Source organism: Athene noctua, chromosome 2 (genome assembly GCF_965140245.1).
Source record: "Athene noctua chromosome 2, bAthNoc1.hap1.1, whole genome shotgun sequence".
NCBI classification, from domain to species: domain Eukaryota; kingdom Metazoa; phylum Chordata; class Aves; order Strigiformes; family Strigidae; genus Athene; species Athene noctua.
The window spans coordinates 10,135,687-10,158,630 of NC_134038.1; the positions used below are offsets into that span (position 1 = coordinate 10,135,687).

Here is a 22,944-nt window from a genome sequence, read left to right on the forward strand (position 1 = left end):
GTTAAAGTAATCCACAGAGAAGTTCACACTGTTACAAGATCATCAACGTAAAACCTTTAAACAATACTTATTATTTACTTCTGCAATAGTGGGATTTTCCAAGTTTAAACATGCATGTTCTCTTCTGCTAAAGGAATCCTGTAATCTGCATTTCACATGCTAAGACTGTACATATTTTCCAGCTGTACAGTTACTTCTTTTTACACACATTTGTTCTACACAACAGCAGTAAGAAGAAACAGTCCATGTTATCAGAAAATGGTAATTTCACCTACCCAAACACATACATGGTCTCGGTTCAAAAGCAGAATTATAATCATACGATTTTTCTTGCTCAACAGTTGGGACTTGAACATACTGCCTCATCCTGGATATGATCCTGGATATGATTTCACTCTCCGAGTACTCTCTCCTTTTACACAAATTTGCTCTCTCCCACTAGCATAGAAGCAGTTACTTCACGCGAGGGCTCTGCAATACTGTAAGCTTATCTGATTAGCCCTGTGACATCTACATAAAGCTACCAAACACGTGAAAAACTTCAGTATCAAATTCTGTTAACAATGCCAGGCACAAAAAGAGAGAAAAGAATAAAAGTGAAAATAGATCCTCAGTGTGTTTCACAGCTCATCGAATTAAAGTGGACAGAGCCAGTTTTATTACTCAACATCCCGGGATCACACAGTTCATTATTTCTGTGACTAGAAGCAAAAAATCAGTATAGTTACAGGAAAAAACTGTGTTTAGCCAGCAGCCACCTATCACTGTGGAATAATAAATATTTTAGCAAAACATACTTCCCTGATGTTGCTGAATAATGGTTAGAAAAAAATTACTTAAGGCAGACTGCTGACCAAAAAGACTTTTTATCTTAAGGGTTTAAGATTAGAAAAGCACTTTAAAAATTAATAGGTTAATGAAATTAACATTATCTCTAATAATACCTCAGTAGTTAAGAAGAGAGCATTACAGAATTTAAATCCTTAGCATCCTTTCTCACAGATATTAGGATACATCAGGTAGAAAGTTAAGCAATTCTGAAGCTACTTTCTGGCTTCCCATTACTTCTCGTCATTTTATCATTTTACTTCCTACATTACATCCACTTGGGTGACACAGGTACAGGATTTTCATATAGGTATATTTATAAACTCTGGAAATAAGGTTCTGTTTTTAATAAAGTAATAACTTATCATTTCCATTAAATAACAATTCCATACCAATTCTAGACTTAAAGAGACTAGTGCTAATAAACTAGTGTTTACTGCAAATAAATTCAGAAAAAACACTGAGCTACACAGAAAATGTTACCACATAGTTTACTAAAGAAACCCTAAGGTATGCTTTAGAAAAAGACATTACAAGAAAGTTTTATTTCAAGTGAGTTTGTCTACATATTCACTGCTACATGTTACTCATGCAAAATTACAGAAAATCAAAACCTTTAAACTGGCTTTCATCATAAAACACGAAGTTCTGCCCATCAAGTTTAAAATTGCCAGATTATTTTCCTCTTTATCAAAACAGAAAACAAATGGATTGTATTATTTCTCTAAAGCTAGAACTTCTTACAAAATTTTGTAATGCTGTCTAACACTGTTAATGTTCTGCAAACAGTTGACAACAACTTGAAACAAGATTTCATGTTCACTCACTGAATATTTTTGTTATGACCCCAGCTTGCACCTGGTTGTCTTTATTGTCTATCTTCCAAGATCAGAAAAAAAAAAAGTTCTATCAAAAAAAGTATAATCAACATAAAAAGCTTGAATCTACAGATAAATGAACATTTTGCTAATGTCAAGAAACTGAGCAATATTAAAATTAAATTTGGTTATTTAATGTATTTAAATATAACTTTTTAAAAAATCGAGTACTTCACCTTTATACATTAAACTTTCATGTTATTTTTTTTATATCTGAGATAAGAAATATAAACAAAAAGAAATTTGTTTAAAACATCCAGAAGAAAGTGCATAAAATAACACTTCAACCATTACACTAATTATACCTGGTTAGTTTTGAACTATTAGTATCAGCGGATGCATTTAATTCCAAACTAAAGCTGTTTTCAAGGGCATTCCCCTTCCACTATTAAAAACGGATCAAGTACTTCAGAACAAGGAAATTATTCTGGCCATATAAGGGAGTTAATTAAAAATATTCTTCAACCTGCTATAAAAAGAACAACTGCTGCAAGGACGCATTCATCAGCCATCGCAGTGTCCCTGTAACACACTCCCAGAGTGAACAGAGGACTTAACTTTTTTAGACAGTATGAAGTCCCATCCCCCAGATCAGCCTCTTCTCAACCTCCCACCCTAGTACTATCTGACTTCTAAAGAGCTGGTTTCCAGACTGTCTCCACCAGAACTCAAAGAAAATGGCCAACACGCAGATGAGATTTGTGTCTTAAGAACATGATATTCATCTTTATGTCAGCTTCTGACCCCAATGACAGCAAAATCTCAGTAACAGCCAATGTGGCAAATTCCATCTACCACCTAAGTCTGGCAACTTTACACTTCTTTTTAAAAATATTTTGGTGCTTCATTAATTTGAAAATAATTAAAATATCCAACTTTCTCCTTATCATTTATTCTTACAGTAAAGCCTAAAGCTAATTATAAAGCCAGTTCTGGTGCGATACGGTGTGTTCAAGGTGTGTTCTTCTATACTTTAATCAACACAGAGTGATGCACAGCATGATACAGTGGAAAGCACGAAAATATTATCTGAATATAAGCTTTTTGTGAAAATGAGAAATGACAATGCATGTCAAGCTACTAGTAAGAAGTAGGAAAAAAAATCCCACACAGCCTAGTCAAATAAGGCTTACCACTAAGCTTCTTCAACGAGGTATTCTTTTCTGAACCATTAGCAATTAAAAGAAATCCCCGGGGATGATATTATCTTTGGGACAGTGCCTGTTAAAGACTTCTAATCCATTAAAAGGAAGTTTTCCATTACATTGAGTTCTCCGGTTGCATTCTTTTACAGAAGTTCCACCGCCTGCAGTGTTTCCATACTGTCTTCTCTCTCCCACCTTTGTTGTTTTCACATAGTAACTTTGTTTTACTTGCTCATTTCTGTTCTGTTCAACACCGCCTCCTCCTTTCCTACTCTGAGATAGTACCAGCACTCTATTTTTAATACAGCATTAAGAATATCTAAAATTAATCCAGTTCCAGTGAAAGAAGCTCTATGGCTTATTACAATTTTGCTTCTTAGTTCCTGTCATTACTTATTAACCTGGCCATAACAAGGTCATTTACTTCTCATCACTAAAGCAATACAAAAAGGAAATTTTGTCACTCCAGAAGACACCTCTACATAAATCTTCTTGACCCATCTCCAGCACTGATAACATGTTAACTGTAAAAAAAAAAAAAAAAAAAATCGGGTGAAGTCCAACTTTCATTCCTGCTTTCAATATTAGGTTCACAGTCAGAAAATGAGTTCTGAGTGATAAACCCAGAAGAGGAAATAAAAGACGTTTGGGTAATCATGCTTCTGTTTCTGATTTCAAATACTGATTTCATAGCAAGGTGTTTCATAAATGAGTGAAAAATGGGGACATAAGTAAACTACTGGACTAAAAGAGGAGAGAAAAGGAGGCTCATAGTGCTTTGCAGAATGTCTGAAGCACATGAACCGATTATTCCTCAATCCAGACAAGTAGTAGAGCATGAACAGCTCATAACAAACACCACAAAGTATCTGCTGTACTTAAAGGCCTCATCCAGTAACACACTGAGCCAGTAAGATATCCTTTATCTACTATTTAATTCAGAATTAAAAAAAAAAAAAAAAAAAAAGGATCGACATTATCACAGCAGCGTCCTCTCCTACTCTCACTACTTAATACGAATACTTTCATCTGTCTCTCCCCGTCCAAATGCCTGGCTCCTCCCAAGATCAGTGGGTACAGACAAACAGAGTCTTCCCAGAACAGTAATAATCCTGGCATAGAAGTAAGCTCCCAGTACCAGACCAGTACCAGACTATCCTGTTTAAAGCCTGGCTTCACCTTGACTCCAACCTATTCTCTAACCCAGATGAGCAGAAAACTGCATCCTTAAACACTTCACAGCCGCAGAAGATAGCTGCAGCTGACAGATAAGCATCCCATAACCTCTGCATGCACTCGAAAGGCCAGCAAACTTGCCTTACACTCCTCCATGGGTTCCACCGAGGAGGGCTGCAACACCTCCACCTCTCCTACCACCTTGTTGCAGGTATGAAGCAATGTGTAACATGAAAGACCATTCTACAGAAGATGCTGCAGAACCTCAGGACTGAGACAGGCACTATGTTTGAAGGAGAGAAAAGGTAACAGGACAAGCAGCAACACTTAGCTATCTCTGGGTGGCCAGATGTCCGTAAGAAGCAATTCTTGAGGGGTGCCAGGGGCAAAACTATTCCAAAAGCGTCACTGTCTCTCTCTGGAGCCTTCAAGCCCTACTTCTGATCAGCAGGTTAGCCAACTAGGTAAAAATATATATTCTTGGCTACATGCCTCAATAAGCTTTGCTGACTGCTACTTAAACCCAGGCTGCAGAATCACTCCCAGATGCTCAAGCTGGTCATACCATTTCTTCCGAGTGCCAGCTCCAGGCAGCAAGGCAGAGAACCAACAGGGGCTTTCTCCATGCCACTCCCCCTATGCCCAGTTCTAATTTTAGAAGTTCTAAACTAGGTTTTCCACACTCCTTGTCCCATTGCATTTCTGCATAAGATTACTGGACACAGCCCTACTTCTCAGCAAGGAAGAAAGTTATTTCATTGTTTTAACACTTGCTGCTCACTTCTGTTTTGCTACAGGAATTCATGTGAATTCATTGCCTTGAAAGCAACACCCCTCATATATGGATGTATTTTGAGGATGAGAGAGGGGAGGGGAAGACGAGGGCATCAACAGGAAGCCAGGATAAACACATGGGTCTGGATACAACTCTAGGCAGAGCATTAGGGCGGGATAGTGTTAGTCTATTAAGTAGAGACTAAAGCAAATCCAACCATCTCACAGTGATACTGCTAATGACACAACCTCCACTGTAGATGTGGTAATGTTACAATTAACACTACATCTAAAGTCTCAAGCTTATGGAAGTAGCACATATGCATTACTTAGCATCTCTTAAAACATAAATGGTCACCAAATACCATGATTCAGCAGATGTCTTGATGTCAGAGTCACAAAACAAACTGTAATGACTCCTGACACATGGGAAAGTTTCCAAAATGTCTAAAGATACACCTTGCTGGTCAGCTTATCTGTATTACATAGCAGCCTCTTCTCTTTTTGAAGCTGTGGCTTCCCTATGCCAAGGAACAGGTGGAACAATGTCGAACACTCTCTACTTTTGAAATGTCATGAAGATTTTGTTAATACTATATATTTGCACTATTTGAAGAGAGCTTGAAGGATGACACCGGCAAACTTTGACCATCATCTGCTCTACAGAAGACAAGCTCACTTCAAACCCATGAGTAACTGGTCAGAAAGTGCCCAGGGTTGCCACTATTCTCAGGGTGATAAGCACTTGAAACTTTGTACATTAAAAAATATGAATGTAGAAAAGCATGAAGAAGTTTCTCGACTATGACTACTTCAATTTTCTTAAAATGATGCAGCTTTCCATCATCTTAATCTTGAATCAATCCACAAGGAAGGAACGCAGTGGTAAGAACTCACAGAATCTTATGCTGCTGCCCATCTGTTTCCTCAGAGGAAAGGATGCTCAGAACAGCTGTGTCACTTCTTTATCACAGGTATCCTATGACTGCAGTATCTAGGCTGGGAGGATTAAATTCTCCACTCCAGCCCAATGGGGCCTTGCAGCACACATTGCCCAAATGCACAGTGCTAAAATAGATCAGGGAGTAGGTACCACATTGTCCCTTGATTCATGAAGAAAATAAAGCATGAGAAGCTTTCTGTGAGTGAAAACAGCGTGTGCATCACGATTAAAAGTTCTGACAATGAGCAAGCAAAGGTTCACAGGCCTTCTTTCTGGAAGCCTCGAAGCTAATGCAGTGGCAAGGTTTCTCTTACGGAATTAGATTTTAACTAGTTCAGAGTAAACCACTGAATTGTATATAGGACATGTGTGTGTTGTTCTATATATCCTTTTTTCTATTTTCTATTAAAACACATCAAATGCCAACAAAAGCATCGTCAGAGCTTCAAAAAGTTTTACCCTCATTTCAGCACACGCAGCTATAGACTTCAGTACATGTACACAAATTTTGAAAAACATCTCCTAATTAAAAGGAAAAATTTCTGTATACAAGTAGTTCAATACCACATTAAATAAATTTGATTTCACACATACAGACTGTATACAGAAAGCAATACAAGAAAGAATGGACGAAAACTTTTCTGTGAATCTAGAAGCATGCTGTGGTATCTACATTAATAAAAGAGCACAGCAATCCTTCTGAGGCACATATGTGGGGCTCAAGACATGACAAAACATCTGTTCTTGTTTGGTTACAAAGTGCTTAAATTGTATTATTATTGAAAAGTAAAACGCTAAACAAAAATGTAATGTTACTTTGAGAAACAGTCACAGATGATACATAAGCTTAAGAACTCAAATTCTTGTCCAAGTCTCACCAATCTTCAATTCAGTATCCTATTTGTGTCTGTACCTACCAATTTGATTTTCCCAGAAGGTATTTACAATAGGATACTGCAATTTGAACATGCAAATATACATATAGAAGAACACTAAAATAATTTGGAATCAAAAATTTGAAAAAAATCTCTTTACGTATTATCAACAACAGGTCCCTGGAGCTGCCCATACACTCCATTTTACACAATTTCTTTTCTCTGCCGATAGCTTTCTCTAGTTCATCCTGCCCTCATAGAAAGGCATGTTTGTGCTACAACAAACAAGCAGATTCTTAAGCAAAAACTTTTCCATATTAAGTTTTAAACACAGACATGAAAGACAGAAGTTACACTAAAAATCTCCTTCTGGGTTATCTGAATTATAGAATATCCTTGTGGTTGTTACCTTTCCCATTAGTTCTAAACTGTGCTCCAGCTTGGATTCAGGTTTCCCAGAATAACTGTCAAGAAGCTGTTACAAGGTTCTGAATTGTCTTCTCTCCAAAATGGTGAGATTTAAGGACAGAAGATACACCTATCCAGAACCACATATTCCAGCTAATTAAAAGGCATTTCCCCCCTCCTGCAATTTCTAATCAGCCACAGATTACACAAGGAACACATATGCAGCTGATTGCTCTTCTGGGCATCTTCAGTACCTAAAGGCTATGTCCCTTCATTATCACCACTCTGTTTCCTACCAAATTGTTCAGTCTAGAAGATGATCAGTCTAGTAGACAGACAGCTTTATATTTATACACAAGTAAGAAGTTATATATACACATATTGTTACTCAGCAAGTGTTAGTTGTCTCAGCTTTCTGCAGAAATGAGACAGGACATCTGTGGGCACACAGGCTCATTGGTTTCTACAGCAATCCAAGCATTCTTCCCCACAACCAGCGCTTCTCACCACGCTGCAATTCCAACATCAGATTCAATTTTCAAAAATAATGTTCTGTCAGTTCTGAAGAACTTTAAGGTCGTGTCTAAACTAATGTCAATAACAGATCACAAACTCATTTAAAAAAACCCAACACGCGCATATAGAAAAAGTCTTGGATCCAACCTGCACTGCATTTATTACAAGATGAGAACTCTTTACAGCTCAATCATATCAGACACAGATCATTTAAAAACTACTTATATTTTATTACCTATAAGTTCAAAAGTAGGGTATCAGCACCTTAAAGTTTTTTTCTAATCATTGAACAATTATGTTTTAGTTTAGTGAAAATGGGAGAATGTGTTTTTACTGCATAAAGTATTCTGTATTTGTCAGAACTACAGAAGTACACTAACAAGATATCTGTGAAGATTTATCTTCACATATTTCCTTACATATTAACAGCTTTACAAAATTATCAGGAAGGAATACTGAGTTAGTATAATGATACAGCTAAGTGTTAGGTTGAAACATTCTCTAAGGAATGAGTAAGCATTCTCAAGCCACGATTAAAGACTCTGGGTGCCCATTTCAAGCCAAAGTACAGACCTTAATCAGCAAAATACTGTAACATGTCCGAGTACAATTTAGAATCACAGCTGTGCTCTTCGTGAAAAACAAAAGGACTGAGACCCTTAACAGATCTCAAGTTGTACATGAAAAGGAAGGTTGAGTTACACACACACCAACTATATTTTAAAATCTTGGGGTCTAGAATTCTATTCAGACTTTACATGGTATAAATATTATTTTTTTTAAACTCAGTAGCTTTTTAAACAATCTAAAAAATGTTTATTTTGAAATCAAACATTTACCTTTTCTCACATAATTGTTGGGGATTTTGCACATCTTTAATCTAAAAGATTCTTATTGCCATGTTTCTAGTTTAGAAAAACAATTCAATACCTGAGAGAAGTCAAAGTTCTTAAATACAAAATACCAGTACTTCAGCAGCATTCATTTCATGAGCTCAGTTATTTGCACATGTAAATTATCAAAGACTAGACAGTTCTTTACCTACAATAAAACCTTTTTGCTCTGAATTAAAAGCATGCAAGTCAGACTACTGCAGTATTGACTCCACAGAAATATATTTACTGATCTAAGCTTCTATTCAAGAAAACAGCAAGCACTCCATAAATAGATTTAACTAATTTGCTTTTTACATCTTGTACTTAGGCAAATTAAAAAGTTTCCTAGGTTACAAATGACTTGCTAGACTTGCTAGTCTTAAGATTCTTAAAATACACCTTTGCAAGACAAGGATTCTATTACTGTTTTAACTTTTGAAACGTAAACAACTATGACACGTACCTTATGTTAGAAAATTTCATGCTGACCTCTACATGGGTACCAAAAGGCTTGTGTTCTTTGAGCCAGCTGGGTTACCAGTAAAAGTCATAGGTCATTCCCTTGAACACATCCGCTACAAACAGAATCTGCTAGTATACTTCATAGACACAACTCAAGAATATGTAATCAAGCAGAACTTTGTCTCTTCAGCTAAGCACCTTCAAAACAGCAAAATCTGGAACTGTTCACCTTCAGACATGATCATTAGCTGAAATCTACAGGTTAGTAGATAAGGAGTCACACATCTCCTTGCTCCAATTTTCTACTCATTCCTAATACCTGCATGAATTAATCATTCCTAATACCTGCCCTGCATGAATTAATCATTCCTAATACCTGCATGAATTAATCTTGAATTATGTAACATTTTAGCAATGAAATAGCACTCTCTGAAAGCCAAGAGTCATGTACACAGCTAACTTTCATCTTCAGCAATTCACAAGGTACCTGATTCTCTAGAGAGCCACTGCAGTCCTAGCAATTGATGATGGGAAAGAAAGTCCATATACCAGGTAAAGGGAAGGTTAAAATATTTTTTTAAAGCAGTTTACCCTTGTCCTTCCACAGAGACATGCATTAATCATGTAGTGGAAAACTTACCCCCTCCCCGTCAAAAATCAATTTTCATTTGTTGTCATGCACAAAAAAAAAACAGGACACTTGCATGCATAATCAGCATGAGCCTTCTTACCCTTTCGTCCCATGATTGAGAAATCAATAGTAAACAGTGCTGCACATGAAGATTAATCGACTGATAGGAAAACCAGATGCAAAGCGATTTCTGTAAATAACAATAGCCATATTTTAATAAAATCTGGAAAAACTATTAAGCTACATTTCAACATCTGGTGAACTGTTCGTGTATAGTTTAAAAGTTTATTTACAATGTGTTAATACAAGTGATTTTCACTTTCTGTGGAATTGCTCATAAACATTAACTTTCCCAAATGGGGTTAGGATGATGTGTACATAGAATTAACAGCTAACAGAAAACAACAAAATGAGCACTTGTTCAAAATTAACAAGTCTTAAAGAAATCCACACAGATTCACTAAAGAATAGGGAAGCAACCACCCCACTGGTACACAAAGTTGCTCAGGGTATCATGAATGAAATAAATGAACAAAGAGCTACAGTTTTCCAGCTACAAGTTCCTGGAGTTTTTTTCCTTAGGTTAATCAAAGGATACATTCAGATAAGGTATTAATTTTCTTTTCAGTATAGAAAAGACAATCACCTAAAAATCAGCTGGAAAAAAAAATCTATGTCTATGTGGTTACATACTCAAAGCATTTATTATATATTATTGTGTAAAGAATCCATTATGTATTTTGACCATAGTAATATTTACAGATAGTCTGAAATATAGTTATTTTCCTTTATTAGCCTAAGTCTAGCACATTGACAAGCTGCCAAAGGAAGCCCAAACCACAACACTCCCTTAGCAGTAGTTGTTTTTCAGGTTCCAGTGTTGGTTAGGGTTAGTACTTGAAAGATGGACTTGATACAGGGCCACTGTTTCTCAACCTCTAAGGTACTAGAACCAAGCAGCAGACAATGATTTGAGATACTCCCCCATGTAACTCTTCTGTAATAACTGATGCAGATTTTATAGGATTATTGTGTATTTATTTTAACACTATTCTAAGTAGTCAACAATACCATCAAAAAAAAAATTTGTTTTCTACTGCCTATAAAATAAATTAAAGCAATTATGAAAAATGCATCATTAAGTAGAAGGTCCCATATAGGGTTTTAAAGTATCAAAGGTACATGAGAAACACACTCCAGATGAGGAAAAAAGTACGTTAGAGTGGAAAAACTTATTCATTAGAAGTATGGCTTAATTTTCACTAAAAACATTAGAACGCTTAGGCCATGAAATATTTATATAGATTGATTTAGGAACACATCTCCAGTCACCAGGGGTATTTCACAGGGAAATAAGTCTTCCTTTCTCATTAACAATCTTGTTATTACTTACTTATACACAGAATAATAACTAGAATTCCAGAAGACAAATAAATTCATTTCCCAAAATTGTTGTGAGGGAAGAAACCCAAAATTAGGAGATTATCTGGCTCTTAAAATGCATTAAGAACATTAAATGTGAGTTAAGTATTCACTCATTTCAAATTCCATTTCAAGTGCTGTTTTCCTTCCTACGCTTGGCAAGGAAGCTCTATTCAAAAAGAAAATTATAATTTTAAAAGTTTATTGGGTTTTTTGGTTAGGGGGAACGGGTGGGTTGTTTAAAGACCTTGAAGCAACTTAACTGAAAGCAGTAACATCCAGGAACAAAAAAAGATGACAATCACTATTCATCAATTGTTTCATCTCTTATTTACTTTCATCTCACACGAACTAGGGAAGCCACCAGTACACACCAACTGCAGACTAGTTGTCCCTGCAAACACAACTGGCAAAAAGCCCCGTGGTGTTTGGAAAGCCGAAGAAACAAAATGTTGGGTAGTTTAATGAGAAGCAATCAATGCATTGAGCATACTTGGAGCAGCATTCTGAAGTTACCAAAACAGTCACTTCACTGTAACCAAGAATCGGGACAAATGATGGCAGATTTTCCACATAACTGATACATTATCTCTTAAATCAGCGTCCTCTTTCTAACCAGCAAATATTTGACAGAATATAATAGGAGATTTCATATTACTAAACTTCACAGCAGTAATTCAAGACAAGAATGTGGGAAAATTACATTTGTCAAAATCCTTATTTTATTTATTTGCTCTCGATTTGCATGTCATGGTCAGTCATACAAGGACCTGCTAATAAGCAGCTAAAATCAGTTTAATGTAGCAATCATATTAATAAAACCTTGAAAAGCAAAGATATGATTATGTTAATTGTATAAGAACAAGAGAAAAGAATAAGAAAAAAAAATCACGCACATCGCTACCACAAGTAAAATACATTACAGTCAGCAGGTGTCCTCACCTGTATCAAAAATACTTTTTCAAGTCTGAAAAATTTCATTTTAGTATAAAATCTGCCTTTAAGTTAAATATTTAATTAAAGTCGGGGAACACAGCCAGTAAGTAGGTTAGCTGTTTCTGAAAAAAATCATTACTAAACTGTGTTTCAAGCATCTGATTAAGTGTGAATATCTGGAACATAATGTCCCAAACCAGAAAAGTCTTAAACAAATGGTTTGGTATATGATTTAGATATGCTTTTTTCCATAGCAGAAGCATCTGTAACATTTCAATCCAAAATACAGCCAAAAAAACCCCTACCAAAACCACCCATGTTCAATAAGAGAAGTTAAATGAAAGTATCAGCACAAATTATTAAATAGGGAAATTGAGAGCACACTTGTGACAACTGAAAAAAACATACTGCCTGCACTGCAAATGCTATCTGCTTACAAGTTCTTTGGTTTTGTTTTTAAATAAAAGGACTAATTAATCTTTTAATCCATGCTTTCTTTGTGATAAGGCACAGTTAAATCAGTTAATAAAAGAGCTGTGTCTTAAATTGATCTACTCCTCCTGTATTGTAACAGCAATGAGAAAACACATTTGCTTTCTCAACATTTCAGAACTTGCATTTCAACTTCAGACACAAAGGTGTCTGCACAAGCACACCTTGCATCAATGCCTATATTATTTGCACAAGAGGAACTACACATGAAGATGTATCTACAAAGAATACAGGGGAAAGCAATGCTTTAGCAAGGGTGCTACAAGTGCTTCAGCATTTACAGAGCATTACACTTCCACTACAGGGCAGATGTCAATACAAATGCCACGCCATGGCTAGTCTAAACCAAACATTTTTACATCTCAAAATTAAGAGACTAGATTGAAAAAATTCTATTTATGGATGATTACTGTGTTGAGACTGAAACCTTATTTCTTACTTCAATCCCTGGGAAAGTTACGGAATGAATCCTCCTGGGGGCTATCACAAGTCAAATGAAGCACACGACTGGGAAAAGCCAGCACGTATTCACCAAGGGCAAAATGTGCTTGACAGACCTGATCACCTTCTATGACAAAGTAATCTGCTTGGTTGATGTGGGGCAAGCAGTGAATATTGTTTACCTGGATATCTCCAAGGCTTTCGATATGGTTCCCCACAGCCTCCTCCTAGAGAAACTGGTGCATTACAGTCTAGATAAGTGGTCTGTGTGGTGGGTGGGGAACTGGCTGGCAGGCCTCATCCAGAGGGTGGTGGCAAATAACTCTTCTTCAAATTGGTAACATGCTACAAGTGGGGTTCCCCAGGGATCAATACTGATCCCAATGCTGTTTAACATCTTCATAAGTGATCTGGATGATGGGATCAAGTGTACCCTGATGAAGTTTGCTGAGGATACCAAAGCAAGTGGGGAAGCAGACACTTCAGAAGGGAGTCACCCTGCAGGAAGACCTGGATAGGCTGGAAGAGTGGAGTAACAGAAACCTTCTCAAGTTCAACAGGGACAAGTGTAAGGTCTTGCACCTGGGAAAAAATAATCCAGGAGTGCAGCATATGCTGGGATCTACCTGGCTGGGGAGCAGCTCTGTAGAAAGGAACGTGGGCACCTGGTGCACAACAAGATCATGAGTGAACAGGGTGCTGCTGTGGCAAAGAAAGCCAATGGGATGCTGGGTTACATCAACAAGGGCATCAGCAGCAGAGATAAAGAAGTCATTATCCCACTCTACTCAGTGCTTGTCAGGCCACACCTGGAATACTGTCTTCAGTTTTCATTGCTGTTATACAAAAAAAAAAAAAGATGTGGGGCTGGAGAGGGAGGGCCACAAACATGATCAAGGGGCTGGGAATCCTGACATATGAGGAAAGGCTGAGAGGATTGGGTGTGTTCAATCTTGAGAAGAGAAGGCTTAGGGGAGACCTTATCATGATGGTCCAGTATTTGAAGGGTGGATACAAAGAAGATTGAGACCCGTTTTTATAAGGAGTCATATGGAAAAGATGAGGGGTAATGGGTACAAGTTACTCCTGGGAAGAATCTGACTCGACACAAGAGGAAAATTTATCACAGTGAGAACAATCAGCCACTGGAAAAATCTCTCCAGGGAAGTGCTGGATTCCCCAACATTGGACACTTTTAAGATTCATCTGGACAGGGTGCTGGGCCATCTTGTCTAGATCGTGCTTTTGCCAAGACAGGTTGACCAGATGATCCTTGAGGTCCCTTCCAACCTGGTATTCTGTGATTCTATGATTTCATTAAGGACTCAATGCAGCAATATATCCCCATATTCTTAAATTGGATCACTGAACAGCAACATCAGCAGAAGGTCTGAAAAACTGATATGTAGCAAACAACTGAAGACCAGCACACATGACTGAGATGAGGTCAAATGAAAAGAACATAATCTCTGGTTAACTATGTTCATCTCTCTCTCTCAATACCACATTCTGGAGTATGCCTATTTTTTGAACAGTTAATATTGAGGGAGATAAAAAGTATATTGTCCTGAGAACATTTCATGTAGGGTAACTTCAAGACTGACTTCTAAAGTATCTCCAGGAACAGGTAAAGTACCTGGAAAGACCAAGTCTCCTTGCCCAGTCTTTCCATGATAACAGTCTCTTTGCCTCTCCTGACCTTCCAAATTACCATTTCTAGACCTAGACACTCCCTAACTACTGCACTGCAAAAAAGGAGTAAAAGTATTACCAGGAACCAATACAGAGACTCAGGAAAGCAAGCAGGACAACACTGGAAGAGGGAGTTCATCAGTATGACCTGACAACTCCATCAAACTTTTCTTTAAAATAAATATAATTATTCCACTTCATTTATAAAGAACTCATTCTAGCATGATAGAAAACATTTTTGAAAACTATTTCACTCTAACAGCCTTTTCCATATTTTATTCCAAAAGATGCTTAACGCACTTCTTGATGTGTGGGATAGGAGAACTCCGTGTAGAAAAAGAAAAAAAAAACCTAACCAAAACCCAGCCTTCAAAAACAACAGAGTTTTTCAGATTTCAAGGACAAATACTTAAAGATTTCAAAGTCACACTAAGTCGTAGCAACCTGTTTCGTCAGTGTGCTCTGAAAACAACCCTGTGGAATCTCCAGAGAAACCTGAATTAGCAGGCAGCTTTCCCTTTCACATGCAACAAAGTTGAAGTCTTGAAGGCTGTCTGTAAGCACACAGATAAAGAGTACAACTAGCCTCAATGCAATGCTTGCTTGCATACAAATCTAATCATCCTTCATCACCACAATTTTTGGAAGGAAATTATTAAGTACTGCTATTTCACAGTAACTGCAATACACAGATCTGTTAGGTTACCCTTCCCTCACTTACACCTAAAAAACCTCATTAATATACACAGAAGATATATAAATAGCTGTGTGGTTCTGTATGTCTCGCTAGAGATAAATATTGCGATCACTTGTTTTGGTCTCCTTTAAGTTTCATCTGACTGTCATAATGCAGACTCTACATAAATTATGGTAAATACTGTTAATAATGACCCTGAACATAAGCATACATGGTTTAGAAAAAAAAAAAATCCTGTCTTATTTTTTCAGTGTAATTGTTTAAAAAACCCAACACACTCCTTCACACGAAAATTGTAGTACTAAACACTGCGAACGAAACACAGCAGCAGTTCACTGGATTACAAAAGTTGAACCCATAGTACAGCTGGAACAATTTATGCCAGCTACTTGTGATGTAAATATACAATATAATACATACATATTGGTCATCATTTAGTTACAAAACCTCATGTCTATATAGAGGAATAATTTCAGCTATTCACCAGAAAAGCAGAAAACACCTAAATATTTACAGTAAGGTATTTCACATTACAGTGGTTCAAACAACACAACACTGAAATACTGTAAGATTCTTAAGTACTCCATAGTCACAACTTATTACAGATTTTATTAGAAATCTTGTCATCACACAAAAAAAAAATTGCTCAAACATTTCCTCATGAAATTAAACATTTGTGAAATTCATCACAAACCTATAATTAAAGTGCACTCAATATGATAGGTACTGTTAACTTTATGAAGACCTCTATCCTCTAGAAAAAGCAGACTGCTTTCTCCAAAGACTGATGTTAGCAGTTTTACTAGAGACCATGCAGGGTTCTTCTAAATAGAAATTAGAAAAAAAAATAAAAATTAGTTGGAGTTAATAATATTAACACATATTTAATAACTTGAGCCTTTGTGTTAGAGAAATTTGTTACTCTTCAAGGTAAATAATGTGATTCTTAGAAACACCTGAGTCAAAAATTTCATTTATCTTTGAATGTTAAAAATTTTAAGTCTTATCACTTTATATCCTACATAGTAATTCTATCTTCTCTAAACAATATTTGTAATTTTCCAAAGCTAGTATGATAGCTATATCTGAATAATGTATTCACAAAATAAAAAGATATTTCAGAACATACTTTAAACCACAAAATTCATCAATGTTAAACTGTGAACTTCTCTTATTGAAAAGGAAAATGCAGAGACCAAACTAGGTTCTTTTGAAAAACATAAGGAGATTTACAAATGCAGAGGCTGGATAATATTGAGATCCAAAATATCTTAAAAATTACAGCAAGTATCATAGTTCTGGGGTTTTTTGCATTTTAATTTTGGTAGATTTTTTAATTCCCAAATAAAATATCATAAACACCCCTAAATTCTGTCTTAACATACTTAAGGTATCAGTACTTACTGCCAGGCATTGTTAATCAGGAATCTGTCTTCTATTTTGTAAAAATGTAAGAAGCTATAAAGAAAACAAAAAATTAAGTCAAGCAATAGCTTTAGGCAATTTACATCCAAATATACATCGAAACTTATGCAGAATGAGCCAAAGTCCCGTTCTTCAGCTCCAGTATCAGAGGCTGTTACCACAGAAACTCAGATATCATTTTTTTCTGACCAGACTATATGTAGGTTTTTCCAGTTCTTGAAATTTAGTAATTCTGTTCTTGTATTTGATGTCCGAATCAACATTTTTCTCCGTGTTTATTGGGATGGCCTTCCCATCTGCCACTGTTTAAAGTGCTAAATGGTGTATCGCCTTAACAGGATACTTCCACTTCAAACGTAAATCACAGCACTTCTCAGTTAAAATGACTATGAAAAGGTTTCTGTTCTATACAGAGCAAAAGTATGCTGAAAAATCTGTGTGGCACTTTCTAGGACATTCTTCTTCCAGTATCAAAAAATACAGATTTTATATCAGAGCGCAAGCTACTACAAAGAAAAGCTGCTCAAAGGATTTTTGATGCAATTAGATATTTTCATATAATTAACTCAACTGACGTTACAATAATTTATTTTGGGTATAAAAATAGCTTAATCAACCATCTAATTAATTAGGATTAAAATAAAAATTATTTGAAGATTTTTCTACATTAAACCAGCACACTGGGGTTTTATTAATGACCAGATGCAACTTCCCTGCAAATGTACTTTTTCATTAGTAAGAAAAAAAATCTGTTAAACTGACCGAGTATTGTTGTTTTCAAAGATAAAATTTAAAAAATCAAATTTAAAAAAATCATCTAATACTCGGTTATATATGTGCATCAAAACACTTAATTACAGATACTGATAATGTAAGGATATGTATTTTACTTGGTCACAAAATATGTTTTAATGATCACGCACTAAAGCAATGTTCATAGTTGTTAAAAATAAACTTTATTTTCATTGTATACATATTTCAAAGGTTCCAATTTGCTAATAGCAACCGTGACTACAAATACTGCTTTGAAGTAATTTATTTAAAATACCCTATCCTATTAGACAGCTGTATGTCCCTCTCAAAGGACAGAGTTAGAAGCAGCATAATTTTATGAAAGGAAACACGTGCTGTGGATTGCAATGTTCTGATGCATGGAAAAGTGAAATCTCTAAATTAAAGTGGAGTTAAGAACTTAGCCAAGAGATTACGGAAGACAGATATACTGGTGTATTAGAACATAAAAACGCGAAGAGCCTGATGAGAGGTTTAAGTGAGAAAGTGCCAGAGACTCAGTGTTTTACTGACCAACACCAGCAATTGGGAATTCAGTAATTTTGCTGGAACATTATTGCTGTTGCTGCTAGCAGTCAACTAACTTTAGAAGATATTAATGCAGAAATTACTAGAAAAGTTGTATAAGCAACTAAGAAAGGTGTTCAAATTGAAGATTCTGGGATTTGTTTTTAAATAGTTCACTGGACTTCTCAATCATTTTATGATCTGTAACAGGACCAAAAATTCAATATGGAGATGGCCTGAATTCTACATTCGGAACAGACTACACAACTTCCTCTCCATAAAATGGTCAATCACTGGCTCATTAGGCCTAGGGCAAAGTTTAGTCCACAGATGCTGATATCTGTTACAGTAGAACAGAACAAAAATAAAATGAGAAGCTTCCCACCATGAGCCTGCTCTGCTGTTTGTCACTGAATTAAATTTGACATATCAAGAGAGGGGGGAAAAAAAAAATAATCCAGAATTTGATGAAGTAGAACTTGGCTGCAATTAAAAAAAGAGATATGGTAAACCATAAGATATAATTTACTTTTCCTAAATAGGCTATTTAACATATTTCATGTCATTCTGTGATATCTGACAGATCACCAGAAGCAAGTTAAGGATATTATGTACCTATACAACATCTCCAAAAGATGCACCAAAGCAACTGACTTGTGGATTTGAAAGAGGTAAAGAAGAGTCATATCTACTTTTCTGCAGAGAACTAAAAGTTATTTTGTTTTCCTATTATAAACAAAATGACAATGCTAGTGAATGTACCTTAAAAAGCAGATCAACACTTGTGTGATGTTTGTGTGACACAGAAAGGTCATTTTTATAAGAAAAACTTTCAGTTTAGTGTTAAAGACATTCTACACAATTTGGCTAGGATAAGGAAATCCAAGCTCAATTTATTGTTCTATCAGATTTCCAGCAGTACTAACATAGTAATAAAAATACACTTTGTTCTACTGAATGGTTCTGATCATCATCTTCCTCCAGCTACATGTTTACATCTGATTTTTTTATCATTAAATAAACAGTTTATAAATAGAAATTATTTCTTATTATCATAGGATTCCATAAATGGCATTGAAAGTAAACAGAAGAGTAGACATCTTTGTCCTGTCTGCCCTAAAACAACAGATTTCTGTAAAAGACCTACATTGGAAAAGTGTTCTGTGCTACAGGTAAAGAAACATAAGTCAGCATACCTGAAGGTTTTGTATTTTCTTTTCGTAAGCCTACCATTATATTGTTCTATTACGTAACACTATAAATGATTAACTTGATTTTGAGTATTCAAAATTAAATTGCCAGCTGGGCACCCATCCATTCCTCCAAATTAAGCCAAAGAAGAGTACAAGTTTAAACACCTCTGATAGGGAACCCAGGCTGGGCAGACATGAGCTAAAAAATTAAAAATACACCATACATTAAGTTTCTACATCACCTGGTCCCCCACTCATATTTCCTATTTGAAAAATTAATCAGTGACTTTAGTTTTGAAAGTAGACAAATGGCCAGTGCCATGCAAGATTAATGTCACACACTCATTCCTAAATATAGACAGTTCGGCTCCAACTACAATTCCCAAAATCTAAAAAATGCAATGTAAGATGGATTTACATAGCACTTTTTTACATAGTGCATTTCTGTGAAAGTATCTGACTTTATTTTGAATTGGCTTTCTCAGAAAGGTAAAGAAGCAAAGCCACACATGAGCCGGGCTGTTATTTATGAGGCCACCCTGTTCTCTTACACAAGAGTTCATGTAAACAGGCACATCAACAGGATATTAATCCTGCCTCATCTTAGAAAATTCAATCATGAGCAGATGGTTTTAGGACAAGAAAAACCCTACACATCAAGTTAAGTGTTCCTTAGCAACCCTTCCCACCATCTCAAAGGCTAGTTTAACCCAATAACCATTTCGTTGGCAAAATTAAAAGCAACTTTCCTATAATGAGGTACACATGTTGCTAGTAGTGGATTAAAAATCCAGATAAATACTTTTTGCTCTATTCCAACTATAGAAGACATTATTTACTTTTTTAAAAATAATCTTAATTTTTTAAAAAAATCACACAGTAATTTTACAAGAATTACTTAATCATAGTTAGGCTGGGCAGTTAAAAGTCACTGATCTTAATGTACATTTTACTATTTAGATTTCACGATTAGAAGTGTAATCCCCTTTCATTAGACTCGAAGTTCATTTTCTAAGTTACTTGCATGTAATATAAAATTTGTTTATTATTTTCTCCTGAACAAGTCTGGGCCAGATGTAGAGAGAAGTTAATGTTCATCATTAATTGCAAGCATTTTCATAATGTGATGCCAAACTTAAATGTTTAATTACAAACTAAATTCTAATTCCCATTTTTGCGATTTTTTTTTCCCCCTGAATTGGAAATTAAACCCATTCTAGCAGCATTTTTTCAGACAAATATTGTGTTATTTATTAAAAGTCTTAGCATAAGTCTTTACACATACCAGGGCACTACAGTCAAGATTTCAATTCCAAACCATCAATTTCTCAGGGAAATTTTATCATATGTTTAAGAGCATCCAGCAAGAAGCCCTGAATACTAAAGTTACTAAAAACCACAGTTTATTATGCCAGTTTATATTATTATGAATGCATTACAAAGGCTTCAGGAAGTAGAGTACTACCTTTATCTTCCTAAAGCCTTGTCTCTTACTCTGGTTCTAGCTTACCTACTCGATTTGAACAGCAAACATCTGGTGTAGCCTTACAAAGTTTAACATCTGGGCTAGTGAACTTGATTTTGATATAGGAATTAAAACTCTGGTTTTAAGTTACAGGCTTTTCCACAAGTTCTCCAACAGAGCACAGAGACCTCTCAATCCATGCTAAGATCTCTTCTTCCTAGTATCTCAGCTCAAAGTACCACAGAATACCTTCCCTAAATATATTCAGCTTAACGAAATAGAAGTTGTACTATAATTAGTTCTCAGTAACAGGATTAGAGAACGTACACCTCAATTATCTAAAGTATGGCTCTGTGCTGAGCAATTTAAAGATGAAGATATTTAAGAAAGCTCAGTGTAGTCCTTTTGTAAATTTGCATTGTGTTCGGTTAATGCTTAGCAATACCTCGCTGTGTTATGGTCCATTTGGAGAAAACCAGCTTAGGGAAATCCCAAAGCCACAATCCTTCACTGCTTCGCTGCTTTCAGACTGATGCCACAGGGATGTCTGACCACATTAGACACGACTGACTAACTGACAACAAGATTTTGACTTATGATCGCCTCATGGAAGGCTTCTGCCTCCAGAGGAGGCACTACTGAACGGTGGCAGGACCTCAAGCCCTCTCCTGGGAAAGGCAAGGGGGGGTCCCGCTCACTACCACAGGCCTCCCGGGATTGCTCCGGCGAGGAGCAGCCCGCCCGCCGGAGCAGCGCCCACAGGGACACCTCGAGCCGGCTGCCGTGCTGACAGCGTGGGGGGCGCCGGCCCTCAGCGATCTCCCGTGGCTTCTTCTCCCGCCTCCCCCCCCCACCCCGCCGCTCTGAGGGGTCCCGCTGCAGCAGGGCGACCCGAGCCTCCCACTGCCACCCCTCAGCGCCCGCCTCTCTGGCGCGTCCTCCTCGCTCCCAAACGTGGAGAGCGGAGAAGGGAGCAGAAGAACGCGAAAAGGAGACGGCTGCGAAGACAAGTAAAGGGACCGCTTCCCGGCTGCCCCAGACTCACCTCAGCCGCCTCTCCAACTCGGTTTAGCTGCCGCCATCTTCCCCCCCCACCCCCCCAAATTAAGTTGCCCGGGGCACAATGCACGCCGGGAGCGGTAGTTCTATGAGGAGTAGTGTCGCGTCCTTTCTCCGCCCATCCCTCCCCACGCACAAGCAATGACAGGGGGGCACGGCGGCAGAAGGAGCACCGCTGACACGCACGACAAGGCCGGGGCAAGGGCCGCCCTGGCAGCGCCGAGCGCGGCCGCGGAGGGCGCCGGGCGCCGCGGGCGGACACAACTCCCGGCAGCCTTTGCGGCGCAGGCTCGCCGGCGCCCAGCGACGGAGGGGCGGGACAGCTCCCCCTGGCCCCGCCCCGCTGGCCCCGCCCCGCCCTCTGGGCCCCGCCCCCGCCTCGCAGGCGCCTTCCCGCTCTCTTCGGGTCACGTGCCCGGCGCCCCTCCGTGACAGGGCGGGGGGCGGCGGGGGGGCAGTGGGGTGCCCGCCCTGCCGGGTGGTGCCGGCGGCTCCGGGGGGCCCGGGCACCCGCTCTGGTTGCCCGGATGAGCTGAAGCCTTGGTGGGGAAACTCTGTCTGAAGGAGGTTCGGCTGTGCTGGCGCTAAAACCCTGATGTTCCTGCGGTGGTGGGGGCGGCCCTGGCGGGCGCTGTGCGAGGAGGAGCGGCAGCCTCTGTGAGGGGGGGGAAGGCGCTGCTTGCTTTAAACAATGTGAAGTCAAAGTTGGACTCCAGACCTGTGTGTTGGCAGAAGATCTTTGGCCTGGCAGCGTGTTTCTGCTTTTAGTCCGAACTGGACAGCAGGTGGGAGCTGCCGTCGTGCCCAGCTCCAGTTACCCCGGGACTGAAGGAGGGGGCCAAGCCGGGCAAGCTGTGCTTGGTGGCTGGGCTGAGACAGGCAGTGCTGAATAACCCAGATGGAATTCACGTGAAACAGCTACTGATCCAAGGCAGGATAATCTCTTAATCCGTTCTCCTTGAAATAATCCTACCAGTTTCAAAATCTGGTGTTTCAAAATTTGATACTCTAGACAGGCATGGGGAAATCTGAAAAGTTCTTTTTCTGTTGTACATGAAGTTGCTTCATGAAGGAAGAAGTGCCAGTCCAGCTATCAAGTTAGACAGATGTGTCCAAGGTATTCTCATTTAGTTATCAGCTAAAAGTTTATTAGACTTTACATACTTCGTTGACTTAGGTCTGCTTATGTTACATCTGGTGAAGAACTAGCATTTCATCTTCTTACGCTGTTTGAATCTAACTTTCACAATGGGATAAGCAGGATCAGTGTTTCTGACGTGTTACTTTGAAAATAATTCCTAAAAATGTGAAA

At 37.8% G+C, this 22,944-nt stretch overlaps 1 protein-coding gene across 8 annotated transcripts in view; it reads right to left on the reverse strand.

Annotated features, from left to right (window-relative positions):
• Window positions 1–21,875, reverse strand: part of EFR3A (EFR3 homolog A) — a 93,927-nt gene extending 72,052 nt beyond the window's left edge. For 3 of the 8 annotated variants that reach the window (XM_074898415.1, XM_074898416.1, XM_074898414.1), the window contains exon 1: window positions 276–431. In XM_074898415.1, the coding sequence (XP_074754516.1) occupies window positions 276–366 (91 nt within the window). In that variant the 5' untranslated portion in view covers window positions 367–431. Of the gene's footprint in view, window positions 1–275; window positions 432–8,881; window positions 8,994–9,367; window positions 9,478–9,611; window positions 9,702–16,595; window positions 16,650–21,618 lie in introns of those variants that run through there. The other 5 variants (XM_074898419.1, XM_074898420.1, XM_074898421.1 and 2 more) reach the window with 5 other exon arrangements.
• Between the last annotated feature and the right edge of the window lie 1,069 nt (window positions 21,876–22,944).